This window comes from Rhyacophila brunnea, unplaced genomic scaffold (genome assembly GCF_057557595.1).
Source record: "Rhyacophila brunnea isolate RB1 unplaced genomic scaffold, BYU_Rbru_1.0 scaffold_7, whole genome shotgun sequence".
NCBI classification, from domain to species: Eukaryota; Metazoa; Arthropoda; class Insecta; order Trichoptera; family Rhyacophilidae; genus Rhyacophila; species Rhyacophila brunnea.
In genome coordinates this window covers 45,240,456-45,263,963 of record NW_028233339.1, presented here as the reverse complement: position 1 = coordinate 45,263,963, position 23,508 = coordinate 45,240,456, and the positions used below count along the sequence as shown (strand labels likewise).

Genomic DNA, 23,508 nt, shown 5'->3' with positions numbered 1-23,508 from the left:
AAATACATCATAAACAAAACTTTGAAAGAGCATATAAAATAAAATCATAAAACAAAAATTGGCATGAATAAACTTTGAGCACCTCGTAAAATGGATGCATAGCAAACGTATCAGATATTTAAAGTGAGAGATATATTTTTTGGACACCGTGTTGTTAGTAGTCAACGCTAATCATTTATTAAAACTACAAAAAGAGAAAAAAAGAGATAATTAAACAGTCAAAAATAATAAGAGAATTAAAATCATGCAGAAGCCACTATCGGATACTGGTTTAAATTCTAAAAAAACATAACGAGAAGATTGTACACTAAAACTTAAAATACAGAGCAGAAGAAAATTTTAAATCTCGTCGTAAGTGATGTAAAATATCAACTGGATTACTGTTGCCTGAAAATTGCTTACAAAACAATATATTATCAAACAATATTATATATATATATTTTTTAAATATCATCAAATTAAGAAGGATTCTGCAATTTCGTACAGTGGTGAAGACAAAACCAAATTTCGTACAGTGGTAAAGACAAAACCAAATTTATCTTACACTATACGTTCTGATCTGGACACCATAATTAATAAAAGATAATCAGCTGTAAATAAATGAATTAAATCAAATCATTATTATTAATAATTCAAGATTTGAAATACCTGCCTGATGGTTTAATTTCAATTTAACTAATTTTAATTTAACTTTCAATTAACTTTATTCCAACAATGGAGAGTTTCATTTATGTTTGTGCGTAAACTACTAGCATGTAAGGTTTTTAATTATTGACTGATAGTAAGTCAAACCATATCATCTTTGCCAAATCTACTGCAATATTATTTATATGATTTAAAAAAGAGTTTTTTCAATTTTTATTATCAAAACTTAATTAATATGTTATGTAAATAAGTTATGTAAATTTAATATATTATAATATTAATTTTTTATCAACCAAACTTGAAACAATATGAAACTTTTTTTTAACCATGGTTTAATTAAATAGATATTTAAAAAAAAACTGCCCAAAAAGATGTGTAGAGGCAGATTCATAGCTTCGACTAATAGATTCCAGTTTTTGGTGTATTTAGATTGACACCTGAGAGCATCACAAACTGTCGTTTGTTTCCTATTAACATTGGCGCAATAATCTGTATTTGACTAAATTAACACGTGATAATAATATTGAAATCCGTCATACCCGCTGTTTACAGTTATTTTGTGGTCTCTTAATTTTATTTAAATGTAATTCTGTCATCCGAAGAAAGCCGTTTGTCAAATTGTCGAGGTCCGCCTTCGTCGGTTCCGGATAAATGTCACAGTGGACGGCTCCGTCCAGGATTTGCTTAGTGGCTGGATTGCTGAGCGGCAGAAGTAACGTGCGGAATCGCCAATATTTAAGAGGCTAAAAACAAAAGGTTAATCAATCATTCCGCTGTCTAACATAAAGCATGTTAATTTATCATACATTTTCTCTCTCTTATACAATCAGCAAAAGTAGATTCATTAATGGTCACACATTTGAATATAATATTGTACTCACTTCAACTAAGGCAAAGTCCGTGTCGCCTCTGGTGCAAATATAGTGATCCATATAGTTCCAATTGAAGTTTTCTAGCTTTTCAGTGGTGAAAGAGACCCAGGATACCTCGTATGTGTCATGATGAGGAGCGTGAAACCGATATCGGTAGTGGATATTGAAGGGAGGGTACGGGTGTCTACAAAATTTGAATACACAAAAATTAATAACACATACATTAATAAAATAAAATCAATTACACGGCTTTACAGTTTTACAATGTCAAATTCTATGCGAATATAAATTACACATTAGGCAGTAATATAATGCTTTCGACAAAGGAGTATTCTCCTAAGACAACAATAATGGCAGATAAATCGACACCTCCTACGTATAAGGCCGGAACTGCAAAATGGTACTTTTCAGGAGTACGATTTTAATAAATTTTTATGACACCACAATGTTAATTTTTAATGCTGAAATTGTAATATTTTAGTTGATTGATATTATGTATTAATTTAATTTTTGTTTTTTTTCGACTCTCATTGTTGTATTATCTTTAAAATTATTTAATAAAAGGCAATCAAGTCAAAATAGCCAAAAACCCAGTTACGGTCTTCTATGTAGGAGGTGTCGAAATATCAAAGCCAGAATCATTGCTGATATGCGTAGTGGATATGGTACCTGGAAAAAAAAATATCATGTAATAAAATACCTAGGTCTGTATCTTGTAACAGTGATAGTTGAGCCAACGAGGGTTATTTTATGGAAGACTCTGCCTATGGAAAGAAGGTGGCGAGGTCGGACGGGTAATTTTGTCGGTGCCGGTGCCACGGTAGACAGAGGAAGTCCACCGGAAGCTTCTGTCGAGGATCCATTGCCAAGGCCGACAATCAATTGGAATCCCTGTTAAAATTTAAAAAAGGTAAGTAGTAACAAAACACCTGCAGTTTAAAATGTTTTTTCTACAGTCATCGTTTGTCCATGTGTTATTTTCCGTCAATATTATTGTCTACTAAATTTTTTTTTTATAATCTATGGTAATGAATAATACATTTCATTTTATGTAATTGAATTAGTTTTTGTACAAAAATAATATTTATTTGGTAGAATTTCATTTAAAAAAATTATAATAAAAAATAAAGTCTACAGATTTGTTTATTAATTGACTGTTTTTTCAGTTGTAGCCAGGGCTCGAAATGGACCGGAACGCACCGGAGCGCCGTCCCGATTAATAAAATCTCGTAGGAAAATAATTTCACCGTCTGAGCTAGATCGGCCATAAAACAAAAAACCCTAGCACTTTTTTTTATAAAATACTCATAAATTTAGATAACTATGTTAATATTTTCGTAAAATCATCGAGCGCTCCGGTTCGTAAAATTTTCCATTTCGAGCGCTGGTTGTAGCTATTGAGTGATAAACCACCCTTTAGAACTTAATATAATTTATATTATCATGAGAACATATCATAAATAACAATAACTGAGGTGCTGAGGATTGAATTAATACAAGCGAATCAGTGACCAAATTAAGTACCTGTCAAGTTAACATTTAAAAATATGTGATTGCAAATTCTACATAAGTTTTCAACATTCTGTAAATGAAGTCTTGTTCCCAAAAAATCAATTATTACTATTCTAAGATAAAAGATGACATTTCATAATGTTCATACAAACAAGTAAAATATTCAAATTAAATACGCTGCTATAAAAATAATAATAACATTGAAGACAGTATGTCCATGAAATATAATCCAATGTGAGAAATAAAATGCTTATAACTTTTCATGCATATTTGAATTTTGTTTCACACATAAATAAATACCTATGTGGCAATGGAGAAGGGTGGAGGTAGGCTGTGGAGATCTGACATAACTAGTGTAAACTAAACTTTGTTAGACATATTTATTTGTTTTCATTGCACTAAGAATACAATATTCAGATGGTGTTAGTTAGTTTTAAAAAATTTAATTAATTAATCTTTAAAACTTAACCAACACCATTTGCAATTTCTATTGTTAGTGCAATTAAAATAAATAAATATGACTGACAAAGTTTAGTGTACACTATTTATGTCGAATTTCCACAGCCTACCTTCACTCTTCGCCACTGCTTTGTGGTGATGTGAAAACTGCTTCGAACTCATTTTTACTCGTTTGTCACATGTACTCATTTCATCCTCGGCACCTCAATTATCTGACATCTACTGAAAGCACATTTAAAAACAGTCCATCCAATTTCAAATAGTTACCTGAGCGAGTCGCTGAGAAACTAACTCTTTAAACACCTCCATAGTAGTCAAGGGCTCTTTATAGATGGCTCTGTTCTGAGCGAAATCCGCATTCACGTCATCGGGAAGGAGATTATAATCGGAGACCAGATAATCGTTCTGTAAAGATCTCTTATCGGGAAAGTAGTCGGTGGTAATCGGTAAACAGGCCGGTATCGTAAGAGATTTCCAATCAACACCTGAATGAGGAGACGTTTTGTTATTTTAATTCGCAAATTGCTATTTCTCACTACTTTAATACAATATCTGTACTATTTTTACTATATTCTATAACATACATAATTTAAATAAGCTATAGAGAGATAAAGCGTGCAGAAAAATAAAGAAATATATATATTAAATAAAATAATAAGAATTTTAACGGCGAAATACAAATATAACATTTTCAATTTATCCCAGTTGGGGATACATGCTATCAACTCACTGGCAACATTATTTAAACAGTCACAGAATTTACATAAACTGATATTACATAATTTTGAAAAACCTCAGTAAGATACCTAGTATTAGAAAAATCCTACAAAAAAAATCTTAGACCGAATGGGATCACTCTCCAGTTGAGCCTCTGAATCAATTAAGCTACCAATCAAAGTTTTTTTTCCTTGAAATGATCCCTAATAACTATGCTTACTGAGGTGTTTCCAATACCATCAGGACATGCCTACTATCTTTGTAACTTAATTCAATATAATAACATTACTGTTTTTGTTGAATTTTGTATAGGATGTATTATTTAATCATAAATTATTTTTGTTTTAATTATAAACGTATTTGTTGCCATTGTTGGATATGATTGTCGATAATTTCTAATTGAGCAAACAAAACGACTTTTGATCTTGATTAAAATTGTAATGGATAAACCAATAAAAAAATGTTTTATTTTATTTTTGTCTGAAGAATAGATAGTTAAAAGAAGATAATTTATTATGTATTAATAGATCAAACCTGTTTTGTCTTTTCACAAACATTTAGCATCTAATTGAAAACATAATTAATATATATTCTGGTCTGATTAATTTTATTTTATTAAAATTATAATTGATATTACCTGCAACATTTTTTTATTGTAGAATACTAATTGATCTGTTAATACATAGGAAAAGGGTGATTCGCGTTTTTTTATTAAGATATAATATTATTGTAAAGTTTCTGTTTTATATAAGCTTACCAAAACCTTCAGATATATAAAACATCATAACTTCTATTCATTCATTACAATTTTTTGTAAATAATTGTAGAATGGAAATATGTATTAGAATACAGTGTGTGTCAAAAAGCTGTAGTGGTCTGAGTGAAAGTTATTAAATTATTATTAGTCTACTGCTAAAAACACGATAATTATTAATTAGGATGCAATATTAATCCATGCCACACAAAACTAAACAGAAACCATAACACGTAGCCAGTTTAAATTGTCCATTGCGTGAACACTTTTAATATTGACGACATAATAATACAATTGAAAAAAAAAACATTTTTAAAGAGACATTTTCAACTGTTAGTTATGCTTGGATTTGTTTTCTATTTTCACCAAAAAACTCCGTCAGTTATACAATACTACTTCTGACAACTCAGAAATAAGAAATAGTTGTCATAAACGAATAAAATTATCCAAAATTAAATGCAGTTGTGAAGCTCAGATATGAAGACAAGATGCATTCATTGTAGGAAATATCCTTGGAGATCATGGAAGAAATTTTTATAAACCATCAAAGTATCCAATCACCCTGCTTTTCCAGCAAGAATTGAAAGTAAATGAATGACATAGTAAATAATAAAAATTATAATCAACAAAAAACATTTTGATTTCATTATAATTATTCTTCATTTGTGGTAATGGAATGATTCAGGCGCTAGGACAACTGGACGACAGATGTCTGGGTACTGCACAGATAAATGGTATTCGTAAATAAATACAATTACATTACGATTTGGAGCAGCCAGTAGACAAGTAGGTCTAATGTAATAAAGTGAGGTTTGTAGTTGTTGACTCACGTCTATTATAGTATGCTTTCACATTCCGATATTGCGTAAGAATTGTTAGAAACGAATCAATATTCCACAAATTGCACAATAGATTTCGATATACTTTTGATTGAGACTATATTTTATATTAATCATTGAGCAATTTTGTTGATCGTTGAGTCGATATATTGAAGGTTTTTTCAATACATTTTATGAACCGAAAGTTCGTCAATATAGTGCAATTTACAGAATATAAACCAATTTATAAAATTGCACGATATTGCTGCAGCTCAGCGTGAGATTGTAATGTGAAAACACACCTTTGACATGAATATTCACCGTTACCCATAAAACTCACTATGACATGTTGGTTCAAATCATGACATACATGTATTTCATTCATCTGTGCGGCGTCCAGGTGCCCTGTCATCCAGTCAGCGGAATCATCCTAATCTCATGTCTTGTCTAAATGTTTAGGTTTACAAACCATTTCAACATAACATCGTACACCAGTGGCAAAGGGTGGAGTTAGAGTGTTGAGATCCAACATAAATAATGTACACAAAACTTTGTCAGTCACATTTATTTGTTTTCATTGAACTAAGAATACAAATAGCAGACGGTACTGGTTGGTGTTTAAAATTCAATTAAACCCTGCGTAAACCAAGCCATAATAGATACTTACCTAATAGTCAAAAAATATTCGTCTATCTATAAAATATCTTAATAATAATAATCTAAATAAATTATGTCAATAAATCGTACATCATTTTTATATCTATTATGGTTTGGTTTAGTCAGAGGGCTTTTAAAAACTAACCAACAATATCTGCAATTTGTACTCTTAATTCAATTAAAACAATTAAATACTGACATACGACTGACAAGTGTACACTATTTTTGTCGAAACTCCACAGATTACCTCCACTATGATAGTTTGGTTTAGAGTAGAGTTTAATTGAATTTTAAAAACTGACCAGCACCATCTGCAATTTATATTCTTCATTCAATTAAAATAATTAAGTATGAAACACCCACGGTGGCCGCGTGGCTTAAGCGTTGGACTATAACGCCGTGGGTCCCAGGTTCGAATCTTGGGTCTGGCAAGTACACATATTGTTTTTCAATTTGTGTGTGTCAGGGTATAGACCTAATAGGTTGAGCAAGTGGCTGACATCCATTTCTCGTAAAAAACAAAATCTGTCAATACAAACCTCTACTCTGTGGAGGCCCATATGATCCTATTAGGATCGGACATGGTCGAAAGAATGACTGACGAAGTTTAGTGTGCAGAATTTATATCAGATCTCTACAACCTACCTCCACCTTTCGCCACTGGCGTCTACATAGAATTATGTTATCATCACAACTCAAACAATGCAATTGAAACAATTATTACATAATAATAAATATGCCATAAATACTAGAATGACATTTACTGTGAGCATCAAATCTTGCTTGACAGTTAAGTTGTGATTATATTATGCTGCATGTCGCGTACTATCACATGACATCACAGTAAGCTGCCGCTTACGCTTACGAATAAGGTATGCAATGTCATTTATCTTGGTGTTTAAAATCTTATCAGACTGATGCTACCATCCCGTAGCAGATTTTGGACCTTTAAACTAACATTATCAATAATAATTAGCAAAATCTGCCGAAATCACCAGAACAACAATGAGGTCACCCCACATTGTACCGCACTGCATCAACACCTGCATGACTCAATGAACGTTTTTTATCACTTTCTACATGCCTACACATTTTCAACCCATGTCAAAATTGCATGTTTTTTTTTGTTTTTAGCAGATGGTACTATGTATTTTCTATAAGAATGTTGTCTATTATCTATCGTCTGAAGGTGGGGTTCTGTTCAAAATATTATCTACGGATATAATATCGGAAGTAATTTTAACGTATGCATACGTAGAAACTGTTTACACTAATTAAAATTAGCATGAATAATAATTCAAAATATTAATACATTAGAGATGGCACTCTCCATCATTGAATTTATAGAGGTGGTGATCGTTCAAAATATTTTGCAAAATGACAAAACCAAAGACTAAATTTTTCGCCGTGACAGTACGCGACGTGCATCTCAATATAATCACAACTTTATAGTTTTCATCTTTATTATTTATGTGGAACATGCCAGTTTATGTAACAATAAAAAAATATATGAGGGATATTGTTACTTACTACCCACTACTGAAAACCAAACTCTCAAGACCATACAAAAAAAAAGGATATGTTAAAGGAAACAATATTAAATGCGCAATATTATAAATAATATGGTGACTTCAATGTTTTCTAATGATTCTCAAAAAATATACCAAAGCCAAATAAATCTACATGTATATATTAATCACTATTAAGTATAATATATTCTACTAAAGCTACGGAGTTATTCAGAGAGTAATATTGCCTCGAAAGTCTGTAATTTAATATTAATAACATGTACTAAAATTTTGTTTTATAACAGAGTGAAGATTGCAGTTGTTATATTTTGATACAATATATATATATCAAGAATATTAATTTATTTTATCATGTGAATCTACTTAATTTTTATTGGCACTTAAATTACAGGCGCAGATAGAATATTTTTTTACTGTCACATAAAAATTCAGAAGCTTCCAAACTTGTTTGATTCATGCATGCAATCTTGCCAACTGCAGGATAATACATGTTTACCCATACATTTTCTTACTGTCAACAGTAAATCCATGCACGTGTAACGGGGTATAATGTAAGTAACCTTATTGTGTCTATTGTTAATAGCCATGTTGGATTGTACATAATATTATGTAATCATTAAGTGCTTCTAAATACCAATAAAAAAATATTTCAAATAGTTTCATCTGATTTCAAATCGAAATCATTTAAAAACACAAAATTGGTAAAACAATTTTGTTTTGTGACATAGATGTCGGATTAAAATGTTACATTATTATAGATTATAAAATTTAGGCAGAATTAGCAATATTGTTCTCTGACATACCCGCGATCAAATTCTACAACCATGTAATTATTAATCTACGATGTATGGTGCAGCCACCGCATAGCTATGAGGAAATGTCACGTTTATGCGAACCTATTATCACTCTGCCCACTGTTGGGGTCCAATCATCAATTTGCACGAACGGTGGCCATGGAATGAAGACAAAACCAGAACAATATGTAAAAATATGAAATAATGGCCCACTAGCTTTATACATTATGGGCCAGATGCAGAGATATAACTAATATAAGTGGCGCCATCACCAAATAGTGGCAGACTCTAGAAACACATGCGGCGTCTAACAAAACAGTCAAGCATATTGCAAACAGAATTTAAGCAAATCATTGTATTTCGTTTATTCATAATTGAGACAAAATGAATCTGAATTTTGATTTAAATTCATAAAAAATAATACAACACTATATTTGCCTCGAAATCCGTACACAATACACCTGACTATTCTGACAACTGTCATTTTGTTTTTCAATTCCGGCACTTATTAATGCATTAGCACTCACTGAATGGCGAATTTCGGCCACCTAATACTATACAGCAATTAAGTATGACTAAGCATCTGGCCCAATGTTCGTTTAGGTCTAGCATAATCTAACCCAGTGGTCGGAAAACTACTCATATATAAATGAGACTCTTTTTAAAGAACAACGAATGTAAAAATACAACCATACAACAAAAAAAATGCCTCATTCTACTGTTGTATTTTGTGAATTCAAAATAAAAAAATCAAAAATCAATTACTGGATACAATCTTCTAATAATGTTAATATTATAATCTTTATCGTGAGTCAAGTAATCGTTAAACGATGAAAACGATTCACAAAATAATGGTGACTACATAAAAAGGTTAACCTTTGCATTAGTTTTACGGAATGCTAGTTTGTTGTGTATAGTTAATTATCTGTAAAAATATATTGATGGCTCTCAAAAAAAACCAATTCGTCTGTCCCAAAAGTAGTTTGCCGACTCCTGATCTAACCCATTGGCATAGTATATTTTATCTGATGCATGAAATATGTCAGTATGCCTACCTTATTAATTGAATCATAATTGAAGGTTATTTTTAATCTTTAGTTGGTAACACTACCTCACTGTAAAGGAGAAGTTTAGACCAATATATGTAACATCGTTGTCATAGTACTAAATACAGCAAAAGCTTATTAGCACCCGGCAATGAAAATTCAATAAATAAAACCAGTTTCTTCATTCTTTATTCATGTATGTTCCTCGCTTGCCAGACTTCTTGTATCTTCCTATGTCTGTGTAAGTTATTATTGGCCTTCCAGGATGACAGAATCATTCAGAAGTTAGGAAACTCTCCGAGGCATTTGTAGCATATCGCTGAGCCAGCATCTTCACCTGCATGATCTGCTTTTTTACATCCTCATTAATGACAGTCATACTCTCACACATGTAGTATCTGCTACAAACATCTGTTCTCGTATTTCAACATACGGTATCTCTGAGTCTTTAGCAAAGATGCTACAGCCACTATATTTGGTTCTGACTGAGGCACACTCACATATACCTTTTTTATATAATAATAATTTTGTTTGTGGAGGTTTATTATTGATCAGGGAAAAGCTTGTAGAAGTATGTTTTATTTATCGAATTTTCATTGTCAGGTTCTAGTAGGTAAAAACTATTTCATTTAAAACACAAGTTATTATAAGTAATTGCTTATAAAGTCAAAGGCTAGCATGTATGTGTTGAATAGACATAGACTTAGGTCGGCTACACACGCTCATGTATACTTGAGCGATATACTCGTGCATTTTGTTTGCACAAGTATACAACAACTGTACATGTAGCTGGCTTTATATTCGATTTACTTGAAGTAATCGAGACAGATACAATAAGATGTATGTTATGCACACATATAATCACAAACGTAACACATAATTTTGTTAAATTTTGCAAATGATTCCTCAGGGTTACAATGCCAATGGGTTAAATAGTGATAATTTCTCAATAAAATTTAAATTAATCACATAATTCAGGGGACCAAAAGGTAATGGATCTAAATACCCTTGTCTAGCTTTAAATGAAGGAATTATGATTCTTAATATGGGGTAAAATAATGACATAATTCTTAACGACACTGATTTGAAATAGATGGATATCACTTAAAACCTATTTATGTTTTTATATGTATTGTTATATTTGTAATAATCCATACAGTCATCCTCTAAACTCGGTCAATATGTTTGGCCAATGAGGGACAAACATTGTGTAACATTTTCTATAATGCAAATGTAATATATCCATTTTGCGTCTTCGATTAAATTAAATCACCTGACATGTCACAAAATGTTTTATTTTATTACAGAAGCATTCATAATATCGTGGAGTCAGTGCCAAAGGTTGGTAAGTCGACATTTTAGGTATTTTGAGTTAATGATCAATTATGTGTATTCAGCTAAATATTTATATCTTTTTGGATCTGATCCGGACCATGGGAAGGTATATTTTCAAGTAGTCATATTGTTAATAAAAGTTTTTAACTGCTGATTTTTCAATTTGTTTTCAGGGAAAAGTTTGTAAGTTGACATTTACCAATATATTCAGTCAATAAATCTTTAATGAATATCTGTACAGCAAAAAGTTTGTAAGAACAGTTATCATATTCTTACATGAAACTTAGTGTCAAAATATAGCATTCCGATTTAAAAAATGCCAAAGGTTTATAACTATATTTACAGAGTGTTTTTATGTAATAAATGCTATTTCTCAATGCATTTTGCTTTCTCTGGAAGACATAAATTACTAATTTCACTATAGTAGATAAATTGAAGCATTATAACACGGTTGATGTAACTTTTCTGAATTAACTACACTGACAACAATGATAAGACCTATGACGATTTTCTTCCTTGATTCCAAAGAATGCACAGTAAACTAAACAAATATGTAAAATTTGTCTGGCAAAGAATGGTAAGTATGACCAGTTTATAATAAATACATTTTTGTGTATAATTCTTAAATAATGTGGACTGTTTATCCGATGTATTAAAAAATCCTTACTTTAAATTAGATTTAGACTATGACTGATTTTATAAAAGATGTTTAATACTTTGGACGCTGAAGACACACCTGGCGCGTAATGACCAGGCGGCCGATCGATGTAATTAACGTGCATTTTAAAGGTGGTAATTAAAAAATCATTATCTAGTCAGCAGCGATTTTACTGCCGGTAAGTGTATGTATGGTGGTACCTTGCATGCCGCGAATTTTATTGCAAAGATAAAAAAAAAATCAATTTACATTTCAAGTGGTAAAAACGAATTCTGTTTCAATTCTGAGTATGTGACGACATTCCCAATATATGTCGTTGTGTGTTCAACATATTTGTATGTTTAAAATAATTGATTTACCCCCCCCCGTTTCCCGTTTAAAGCGGGACGTTCAAAGACGTCATTTTTGTATGAGCGGCGTTCCGTTCACGGAAAAGTTCGCGTCTTCAGACTTCATTGGCAGCCATCCGGTTAACTTTATAATGGCCATACTTTTGGCAGTAACCCCACATTATGACATTATAGATTTACAACATTTTGTCATAACTAAATTTACATGGACATATCAGATTTGTACTTTAAAAGATGATAAGTGAGATAAAATAAAAAGTTAAGTATTTTTAATTATAATTCAATTAATTAGTTATAAAAACCATTTAAAAAATACACTCAATTTTGTTAATGGTAGGCAATGAATGGTGATTCAACGGCACATTTTTAAATTGTAATTATTTATTGTTAATTGTATTACATGTTAGTGAACAAAATGAACGCCCACAACAAACAATCACAACTGATAAAAATACTCATTAATTGGTATGGTGTATGGTCGATTTTATTTTTATTTACACATCTCAATATAGGTTCAGAATCCATATTATCATGATGATGGTTATTTGTACTACACTATGAATAAACAGGTCAATCAATCGAACAGGATATAATGGAGTCCTGGCTATATTTTAACGGCTGACCGCTAAGGAGAGAGGGTGGGTCCGATGTAATGTGATGATTTGTGACAAAGGTATAGGGCAGGAGTTGTAGAAAATGTGACGTCACAAAACTAACGAAATATATTGGTACTATTCTAAATATTCCATGAGAACATCATTATACTGAAATCGATCAGACATAATTTATACGAGGGGTGGGGGTAAAAGATTTTTTTTAATGAAGTGTGATGACGGGAAGGGGGGTTAAAAATACTGAAAATCGTGTGGTCATTTAAGGATGACCCTGGACCATGGACACCAACAGCTGGTAAAACTTTGAGCTTGAATATGTAAAATTTTAACAGGAATAAATATCGACCCATGTTACTGTGGGGGCGTGTGAATTAAGTGCGTATTAATTGATTCAATCTCAAAATAATTACATCGAATTATCTTTGTCATTACAAGTACCATCTAAATAATAATATTATATAATGCTACGAATTTATGAATCAAACAATTTTTTCATTATACCAACAGAAGATAACACACTTCAAAGTGTTAATTTTCATGACGAACATGAATCAATATTTTTCCTGTTTAAATCTGTTGGCACATAATGCAGACCAATTATGGACATGGAGAGAAGAAAGACCCAAGTAAAATTGGGGCAATCTGCGGTGAGTGGTTTTAGAATTCACGATTTCTTCATAATCATGGGACGAAAAATCTTTTCAATCCAACATGGTGCTGCTAGTGATGAAAAACGCATTTTTCTTAAAACTATGGTTTAGCATTTACTCCTTTCTCCTTCCCAGCTCCTCAATTATTATCAACATTAATATACATGACAAATCGTTCTGTAATAATTATAGTGTTGCCTCCAGAGAAATCGTTATTAAATCGACAAAGAGAAAGCTTCATAACGATATTTTAACTATTAATTACTATGTAGTTATGATAAGACAATTATTGAGAATTAAATAAATAAAGTAGAATAAATGGGTCATGAGAAATAGATGAGCCAATGTTTTATGACTTTAAAACATCGTAGTAAAACATTATTGAGCCTATCAACAATATACATTCATGGGATAGTGCACAGACGTTGCATGTCCTATTTTGTAGGTTTTAAAAAAATCAATTTTCTAAAATTCGAATCCATTGAAATCCTCAAATACAATACAATTGTACATACAATATTCTTACAGCATAAAGGAGTGATGCAGACGAGAGTTTCTTGTTTGACAACTCGATTTATTTAGGGAATAAAACTGGACATACTATTGATATCTGCACACTAACCAATCGACATAGTCACAACATTAAAATAATTTACATGATGAAAACGGAAATATTAGAAGTTGCTATAAACATAACTTTGAACGAGTTTCATGGGATTTTATCTCCATTTTGAGCGAATGATTGTAATAAAGCCGTTTTACCAATGAAGCTGTGTACCTAAAAAAAATCTTTATCCTCTGAGGCCAAATAGCATAGATGCAATTATCCGCAACTATGCAATACAGTATTATTGGCCATCTGTCCAAGAGCAGGAGAATGGGTCAATTTTAGTTAATTGTACAATTATGGTATATACAAGATTTAATAAAAAAAGAAGAAATATGGTAACCATTCTTTAACAATGTATGTACATATTGATTATTTATGTATATTCAAGCCCAATTTAATAACCTTTTGAATGCTACATGATATATAGTTATTTATAATACCAGCCAGAAATGCTTATCAGGATCGTTGTTGGCATCACAGTGCATGTTAGATGATTTATTTATTGGAAATTAAAGTTATTTATAAAAGGGGAAATCCATGTGCCTACTCCTGGTTAAAACTTCTATTGACATTAAAAGAATACAAATAATTATGTGCACTAAATAGACCATTAGTGTTATCAATTTTACGACATTTTATTCTGAATAATATAATACAATAAAAACAATGAAATAATGTAATCAAGTGTAAATAATTATTGGCAATCATCTAATCAATATAAGAGTCGGAAACACACTGCCGGAAATTTGTTGTCAACTTTATTTTGTTGCGCTGACAAAACTATTAGAAGGACGTTCGAAGAAATTTTCCAAGTCAAAGTAGATTCATCTACCCTCAATTGGCAAGTTTTCAGGCAGTCGGGCAATTCACTATTTAATCTAACCACTATTCAATTCAACCTACCGCGAGTTGTTAATAGTCTCCCGCACGCTCGGCGTTAAAATAATCTATTCTCGCACAATCAATAAGAAAGGTAGGGTGTTTAAAAATAAAAACATATTTTATCAAAAATAATTATAAACGGTAGCATTTCTCACTAGTATTTTGAAAAACATCATAAGTAGCCAAAAAGTTAATAAAAATGGATGTACCTAAGTTCCACTGGAATCTTCAATACACCTGAATAGTGAGATTTATTTAAATAAACTCATTGAATCTGTACAAAAAAGGTTTATTCAAATTCGACCTGAGATTTATACATGCTATAAAAGAACGCGTAACTTTTCAGTCATGCCAAATTTAATTATTTCTTTTAAAAAACATTTCACATGTTTTGATACACATACCATGTTACATCTTAACAAAGCATGTATGTAGCAATATTCATCAACAATAATATAAAAATAGCAAACAAAGCAGGTGACAGACATTGATAATGCTACTTTCTTCAATTACTTTTTGGTCCAAAGATTATGCAAACGTTGCCAATGGACACCAGTAAATCATATACATAATATCCTTCTTTAGAAAATATCATGACCTGCACCAACAATTGGGCAAGTGTTCATTCTTCAAATATTCTTTTCTTTAACGCAGTTCAAAATAATCATTTATAACGATTTTGAAACAAGAAGACACAAGTTGATCAACTGTTATTATTAAACAAACTCAAATATTTCTCAACGTAAATCTACGTTAATTAAAATTGTTCTTGTGACCATATATAATTCTTCTTTACAAGTTAAAAAAACTGTGTTGCCATGTATAACAATTAAATATATCGACCTGTTGTGAGAGCCGGGGTCCATTCCTGTTCGCCAGTCGCTCCCCATAGCAGAGCAATGTTGTTGTTATTGCCGAGACTTCCCACACCATTGTTTTGAATAGGGTAAGCGGAGACGCTGGGCACTGGAGACGAAGACATTACGGGATGACTGGATCCCATCACTGATCTCTTTCGGGTTGCAGTAGTAGCTGGGAACAAAGTCATTTGTGAATATCAAGTGTATTAGTCACGAAGTGATCCATTTGTGCAAATGTAGACTGTAAAAATACACGATATTATGTGATTTCTTGATTTTTCATCCACTAAATAGATTCATATTGTGGTTATTTTTAGACGTAGTTGTAATAATTATTGTAGATGACATAAGTTGAGGTAACGTAAATCGTTTTAAAAGTTACTGATTATTATAAACAGATACATACTTTCGGCCTGGAAAGAATGGTGCGTGGAAGGCGGTGTGTGCGAGAGGGGGACGGGGGGAGTGCTGGCTCTGGTGAAGGTGTTGGTAGATGTGGCCATGTCAGAGTCGTCTTCTCCGATGCTCCCGTTGCCTGCCGGCCGCGCCTGGTAATGATGCTGCTGGATCAACACTCCAGTTGGACCTGCACGTTAATGCAATCTATTAATTCTTGGATATAAATCTAAAATATTTTTTTTGTATAATTTTGGCGGGTTTATAGACGTTATTTTTTATTAAATATAATGTGAATTTTTTTTTACTAAATTCTGACCATTTGTGAACGGATTATAAAAATAGAGGCCTCATACAAAGTATTTATAAATAACTACAACTTCACATAGGCAAGTGATATAAAAGGTTTTTAATTTCTCTGACATATGTATGAATACAGAGTTTTGGCACATACTGTATGAAAACATCTTCTTGGCTACGCTTCCAGGCGCTGTTGTCTACTAAATGGGAGGAGCTTATAATGGAATTGCGGTTAAAAATGGGTGGAGCATGTTAGTTCACAGTTTTAACACGTAGCCAAGAAAATGTTTTTGTACAGTAATCATTTCCATTAATACCACCATAAATGCAAAAACAATAGGGCCTGTACACGTGCGTGGATTTACTGGCACCGATAGTGTGTAAATTGCGATAATAACTGTTTACACGTAATAGTGCTGACTATCACACCAATCTCATTCTTCAAGTGTAAGCGCGACGCGTTGTTATTGTATGGTGCTATTTGATAGGTTGTGAAAATTGATAAACGTCAAAAATGCTCTACGCAATGTAGTTGGTTTTTTTTTTCAGGAAGGCTCGCCATGTCATTCTACAATACGTGTTTACACATACATTTTCATGTTATGGCCGCGATAATATGTATTATCAGCAGTAAATCCATGCATATGTAACGGGGTATTAAGCCAAGACGTTAAAAAATAATTTTTATATAGTTTTTTTTGTCATGATATTACTGGTAATGGTCACCAAAGAAAATATTAAAAGAATACACGGAGGTAAATAAAGCACTGTATGTGTTGATCACCTTTTGGGAAAATATGGGTCCATCTCCGTCGGTTACTGGTGAGTTTCACGGTGACATGCGAAGGATCGAAGGGATTGATGAGGGCTCGGCCTGCGCGTACGACAGCCGCGCTGCCACCACTGTCAGGACGATCTCCGCCGGGGGACTGGGCTTCCGATGCACCTGTGGGGCTGCTGCCTTCACCACCTTCACCACACGAACCCCGATGTTTCACTATAGTAAACAACAACAATTAAAGTGAACCATAAAATATACAAATAGAAATGATAAAACTATTTCAATTACCTGTCGAAATATATTATGTACTATGTTTTTCAAGCACATGTTTCAAGCATTGAACATACATAATTTGAAAACACCTCAGATATTTATGTCTAAAATCTTTGAAAAAAATACGATGCTCAGTGGGACTTGAATCCATATTCACTGGATTAATTATGATAAAATTAACTGATAGTATAGCGCACAACAAACTGTATTAATTTTTGGCAATCGGCTTTTGTGACTTAAATCAAGATATAAATTAATACATTAATTACTGAGTGTTCAAATTGAGAATAAAGTCATATTTGGTGCTATCATTCAATTTTAATGTTTTAAATTTTATAGTAAAATATGTTTGGTAAACTTTTCATTAAAACTCTTTTATGGTTTTAATATATCTTATGTGATTATAAAATATTAATTTCTAAGATAAGAAAAGAAAGGGAATCACAGCATAAATATTTATTGTATAGTCTAAAAAGCTACCAGCTCGCAAAGATATCCCAAATTCTTCATTATCGTCCTTCACCCTTTAATAGACATTGATTATTGTATCTATCTGTTTCACATGATTATAAAAAAGGGAAAAATGAGAATACATCACAAATACAGCCTCGATGCAGATTGGATTTCATTCTTTCAAGATCTTTCAATCATTCATGTAGAGAAATGATTATATTCAAACCTGATCCCGATAGTATATCTGGAATATTGTGGTGAATGTCTGGATCGGACATCTTTCTTCTTCTGTTGATAGTGCACGGTGGACTTCTCTCGCGGTGAATGCCTTCCAGTCCGGCCACCGATGTTTTTTTAGTGCGACACACGCGCTGAACACTACAGAAAAAAAAATAATATACAATACCGATATTTCAGATTAACTATTCAAATTTTGGCGATGGTAGTTTGAGATTAAGACTGAAAACAACGGCAGTTTCCAAAATACAACATGGCTACGCAGTTTGTACAATGCTGTGTACAGAATTTTAAGACAAGGCACGCATACGGAGATTGATAACCAGTCTTAACCTATCTGCATGTATTCAAATGGTAAAATTATACAAAGATTTTTAACACTACAAGCCATGAGGCCCAATGCTTTGGGAAACACCCAGGCTTTGAGAAAACCATATAATTATATTTGGATGTTGATAAAACCATTTAAAAAAAAAAATAATATTAACCCAATGTTTACGGGCCGCACAAAATTGTGTTTTTGCTAATTACTTTTCAAATGCAGATTAACACGTTAATTACAAAATTAATTAAAAGGGCCCGTAAGCATTGGGTTAATATCCGTTTACATCGCAGTCAACTCATTGTTAAAAGACCGTCAGAAGCCAGTTTCAGCCTAAATCCAAGGTCAATTTAGAGGGGGTTACTATCCATATGCGGCGCGGATTCTATAATAATTTCTTTCACTATTTACACTTCTATATGCCAATACTGATAAATATGAGATATTTTGAATAGAGTCAACATGATTGATTCAGAGCCGAGTGTTAATCCAGTGTCAAGAGTTATTTTTAATTAACGCCCATAGGGATGGGCATTAGATAAAGAATCAACCAATTTTTATAAGATATTTTTTTAATGAAAAGGGTACAAACCATGTCCCATGAGCTGGCGGCAATTGGAAGACTTGGGCATCATAAGCATCATAGTCGAATAGGGAATTGTGGATGTATTCATCTTCTTTGACTAGTTTCCCTTTCTTATCTGATTCATATACCTGAAATGTCATCATTTTAATAATGTATAAACATATTTTTACAATTAATCATGACAACTTGCACGGATTCGATCGAATAAAAAAAATATGAACTGCCAAAAATATGGATCTATGTTCCTCGGAAGAAGTTTAAAATCAAGCTGATTGATCAGATTAAGAGAAGATCTTGACACAATTTTAGTAATAATATGTTGATTTAAATTGCAAAGATAGTTGATTGAATTTGAAAACATCTTTAGTTATGTAAGTATTAGAATTTACTATCTGCATGAAGGACACTTGGGTCAGTAACTTAATGGTTAGAGCACTCGCCTGACAACCGATAGATGTGATTTACCCCCCTCGGTCCAAGATTTCTAGGATTTGTCTAATATACGTGTATCTGATGCTTTTCTAGGTTATGTATTTAAAATTATCACAGTTTTGTTTAATGTACAAATGCACGAAACCATTAATTGCGCAATATATGCTTACAAGCAAACTAGTATATTTATATTAAGTAAAATATACACATATTATATTTCCGTGTGCAAAAGGAAAAAGGACATATTAATTTTAAATCACTACTTTTGAGAAGAGCCAAAAAAGATTATGTTTTATTTTAGATCACATTGTATCTGAACTGTATGAAATTTACTAATTCAGAAGGGTTGATTTGACCCCTTCCTTTTGTCATACATGCATTATTTTTTTTAAAGCTCATTTTTCAGATTAAAGTATTATCTCCCTTTTCCTTTTACACATATTAAATTTATATAAATAGTATCTTACCTTATGCAATGGTTCCTGTGTTATTCTCGGAGGTAATTTAATCCTGGGTATAAAATTAGAATAGGCCACCTTCTTATTGGTCGAATAGAATGACAGATTAATCCAATGCGGCATGGAGTAATCGTCTACAGAGCTGATAGTGGTGTCTTTATTGTGAAACTTCAGCAAAGGCACGGCGTGCAAGGGCTGTTCTCCGACGCATACCAGATCGCTACCCACACCGTTGTCGATGATTCGCTGTTTAGTGACGTTGGTGAGCTCTCTGTCCACTTCAAATACGCCTACTCCTGGTGTGATTACGACACTCAACTGTCCGGTTCTTTCAAAACTTCTGTCCAGATAATGCTTTTCGAATACTAAAAATACAGAAAATTTTATTACAAAACAATCCATGATGAACACTTGCATTAGATGGTAGCGAGTCATGACACCTTACAAAGACTATATATGTACTAAGCTTTGAGAAAAGATGTTTGCAGTGGATGTCGGGTGTGCCTATGTTAAGGTATGACTATGTTAGAAATAAGAGAATGGATCATGTAGCCTATGCTACATCTAAGTTGAAGACATTGTACTGTCACGGTTAAATCCTATGAATGTCTCAAGATAGTGTCAACCTGGCCTGCCTTTTCTTTAAAGCAAACAGAGATTGCCATGCCCTCGAAGATTACTATATACCACACACAGGGTGCATATAGCTGAGCTGTAGGATGATCAATAATCTGGTGAGTGACAAGAATTCAGAGGCTCTACATAGTGACTATATTATGCTCTACCTAAGAAGAAATATAATCAATATAACATACCATTCAAACTCATATTCAAAACTTCCAAGAAATTTCCTTGTGCAGCGGTAGAATTGGTGGCCGATGGAATATCGATGTTAGATCTCTCATGATATTGTAAAACTATTTTTTGATAGTCGGTGAATAGTCTCCTCAGCTGCAGAAGAACATTCGACCAGTCTTCGTAACGCTCATTTTGGACGGCAACCCTAGACAAAAAAATAAACAAATAATATTCTGTTGACTTAATCGGTTCTCTAGGCATTGTTTCCACAGTAACCTAGTGTACATAACTTTAGTACAATTATTATGTAATTTATAATGAATTGATCTTGATTGGAAAAGATAAGTTGCATTGTTACTTGTTAAAACCATCGTTGATTGTGAATCTCGCACAAAATTTAAATGTGGCAATACATAAAACAATAATTTGGCATGTTCAATTGATAGCATGTGATTTAGAAATCGTATTTCACATTTTAATCAATGAGTGGGTTTGCATAGCTTCTATTCCAGTTTCTCAATTTTTAACGTGTGTCAAAAGGCTCCACAACGGTTTTCTTAAGTTGTTTACCTGTAAAAGTCTTCATAGAAACGTCCCCTGTAGTCCATTTGTAAACACTCCCTCATGTGCAGCGGGAATTCATCTAAGCTTTTTGCTTTGTAGAAGGTTCTAGAAAACAGCACAATCGTGACTTCGTGATTACTGCCATGTTTCTGGAAAATAATTAAATCTACAGTAATCAGACAAAATTCAAATTACATAAAAATTTCAGTGCTAATTTATTACTAATACAAAAAGTATCTGCATGCATGTTCCGTTATAACTCAAAAACCACTGGACAAATATTGATGAAAGTAGAACAGCTTATGAATTACATGTCAGTACTAATATAATACAGTTTCATTTTGATATCTCAAAGGGTTTCGAAGTTAAAAGATAAAAACTTTTCTAAAACAATGCACTGGGTAAAAATGGTCAGAAAGCAGCGGTGGAGTGGTGAGGTAAGGGTACGGGTATAGGGGCACACACTTTCAATTCAATTCAATTCAATTTTAATTTATTTTACATATTGTGGACATTACAAATTATAAGTTTAAGACGTTCACAACATGACATTTAGCAACAAATAAATATTATTAAAAAAGTATTATGTAATATTGTAATTATGCAATATTAAGTTATTCTATAGTATAAATGTGTAAATACAAAAAATATGAAGTATATAGGTACAAGGAAGTACACCGGATGAGTTAAGCAGACCCTATTTTAAGAATTTATAAAATAACGTCCACCTATACTCATACTCACGTAGATGGAATATATCAACATCCGAAGTAATTTGGTTGAACAGAGTTATTGCTCTACCAATTGGCATCACCAATGGCAGGTTAGTTCTGCTCCTCGGGAGAACAAACAACTGATGCTCCCGATTTCTAAGATAGTTATCAGGGACACACAAGTCAATATTACCAAGAATGGCAGAGTTCTCATTCACACCACGTATTAGTCGAAAAAAATACGTGGCCAAATATTGATATCTTCTAGCACTTAAACTACAGTATGTTAGCATACCTAAGAGAAAGTCAGTTGGATAAAGCCACGGATAATATCCATATAACCTCAAATAAAGGAGTCTCAAAAATTTCTTTTGAACTCGCTCCACCATAAGGTCATATTTCAACTGATGCGGGGCCCAAACAATCGACCCACTCTCAAGCCGGCTTCTCACTAAGAATTTATAAAGAATTTTTAATACAGTAACATCCGAAAAGACCCGGGAAGTACGCAAGACGAAGCCCAACATTTGTAGCGCCTTTTTACAAATGATAGCTATATGACCACTAAATGACAGCTTACTGTCAAACGTAATGCCAAGATCCCTTACAGATGGTATTCGCGAAAGAACTCTGCCATTCATCGAATATTGGAAAAATAATACTCGCGAGGCTCTGGTAAATGATAAAATATTGCATTTTTCAATATTGAAGTCCAGTTTGTTACGCCTGCCCCAATCTAATATATTGTCTATATCAAGTTGGAGTTGACGACAATCGTCCAAGGTGACAACTTCCATGAAGAGTTTCAGGTCATCAGCGAACAACAAAAACATAGCATTTTTAATGACCATTGCTATGTCATTTATAAAAATCGTAAACAGCAATGGCCCCAAGTTTGAGCCCTGAGGGACACCAGAAAATGTATTGAACATCTGTGACTGATAGACGCCATACGATACGTATTGTTGACGATTCCTAAAATAGCTCCCGAATAACTTCAGAAAACGATCGGACAATCCAATTAGTTGGAGTTTTTCCAACAGGATGTCGTGATCGACTCTGTCAAACGCTTTTGAGAAGTCATTGTAGGAACAGTCAACCTGATGGCCTCTATCTAGTGCTGACGACACATAATCTACAAATACCATCAGGTTAGTTTCCATCAGATAACAGCGGTGGAGTAGTAAGGTACAGGTGGAAGGCATCGCTCCTAGATCGAACCATTGTCCATCTCATTGAATTGAAACGAATGGAATTGATGAATCAGTTCTTTTTTTCATTCTGTATTTTTGCCGGTATTTCATGCAGACAAAGTTGCAAGCTTTCGCTAGTTTAACGTAAAGAAACAGTTTCGATATTTTATAAACTCTATAAATTCAAAAATTTATAAAACATTACTTTGAATTTAAGAGATTCATAGTTATGGTTAAATG

General features: G+C 32.6%; 1 protein-coding gene across 4 annotated transcripts in view; it reads right to left on the bottom strand.

Moving 5' to 3' along the window:
- The window catches only part of Iml1 (GATOR complex protein Iml1), a 53,630-nt gene that overhangs the window by 24,089 nt on the left and 6,033 nt on the right, over positions 1 to 23,508 (bottom strand). For 2 of the 4 annotated variants that reach the window (XM_085958345.1, XM_085958346.1), the window contains exons 5-17: positions 21,369 to 21,511; positions 20,816 to 21,003; positions 20,010 to 20,365; positions 19,117 to 19,238; positions 18,192 to 18,343; positions 17,243 to 17,455; positions 16,169 to 16,348; positions 15,746 to 15,934; positions 8,860 to 8,877; positions 3,756 to 3,973; positions 2,218 to 2,408; positions 1,527 to 1,701; positions 1,185 to 1,388 (exon numbers count right to left, since the gene is read on the bottom strand). In XM_085958345.1, the coding sequence (XP_085814471.1) occupies positions 1,185 to 1,388; positions 1,527 to 1,701; positions 2,218 to 2,408; positions 3,756 to 3,973; positions 8,860 to 8,877; positions 15,746 to 15,934; positions 16,169 to 16,348; positions 17,243 to 17,455; positions 18,192 to 18,343; positions 19,117 to 19,238; positions 20,010 to 20,365; positions 20,816 to 21,003; positions 21,369 to 21,511 (2,349 nt within the window). The remainder of the gene's footprint in view (positions 1 to 1,184; positions 1,389 to 1,526; positions 1,702 to 2,217; positions 2,409 to 3,755; positions 3,974 to 8,859; positions 8,878 to 15,745; positions 15,935 to 16,168; positions 16,349 to 17,242; positions 17,456 to 18,191; positions 18,344 to 19,116; positions 19,239 to 20,009; positions 20,366 to 20,815; positions 21,004 to 21,368; positions 21,512 to 23,508) is intronic. The other 2 variants (XM_085958347.1, XM_085958348.1) reach the window with 1 other exon arrangement.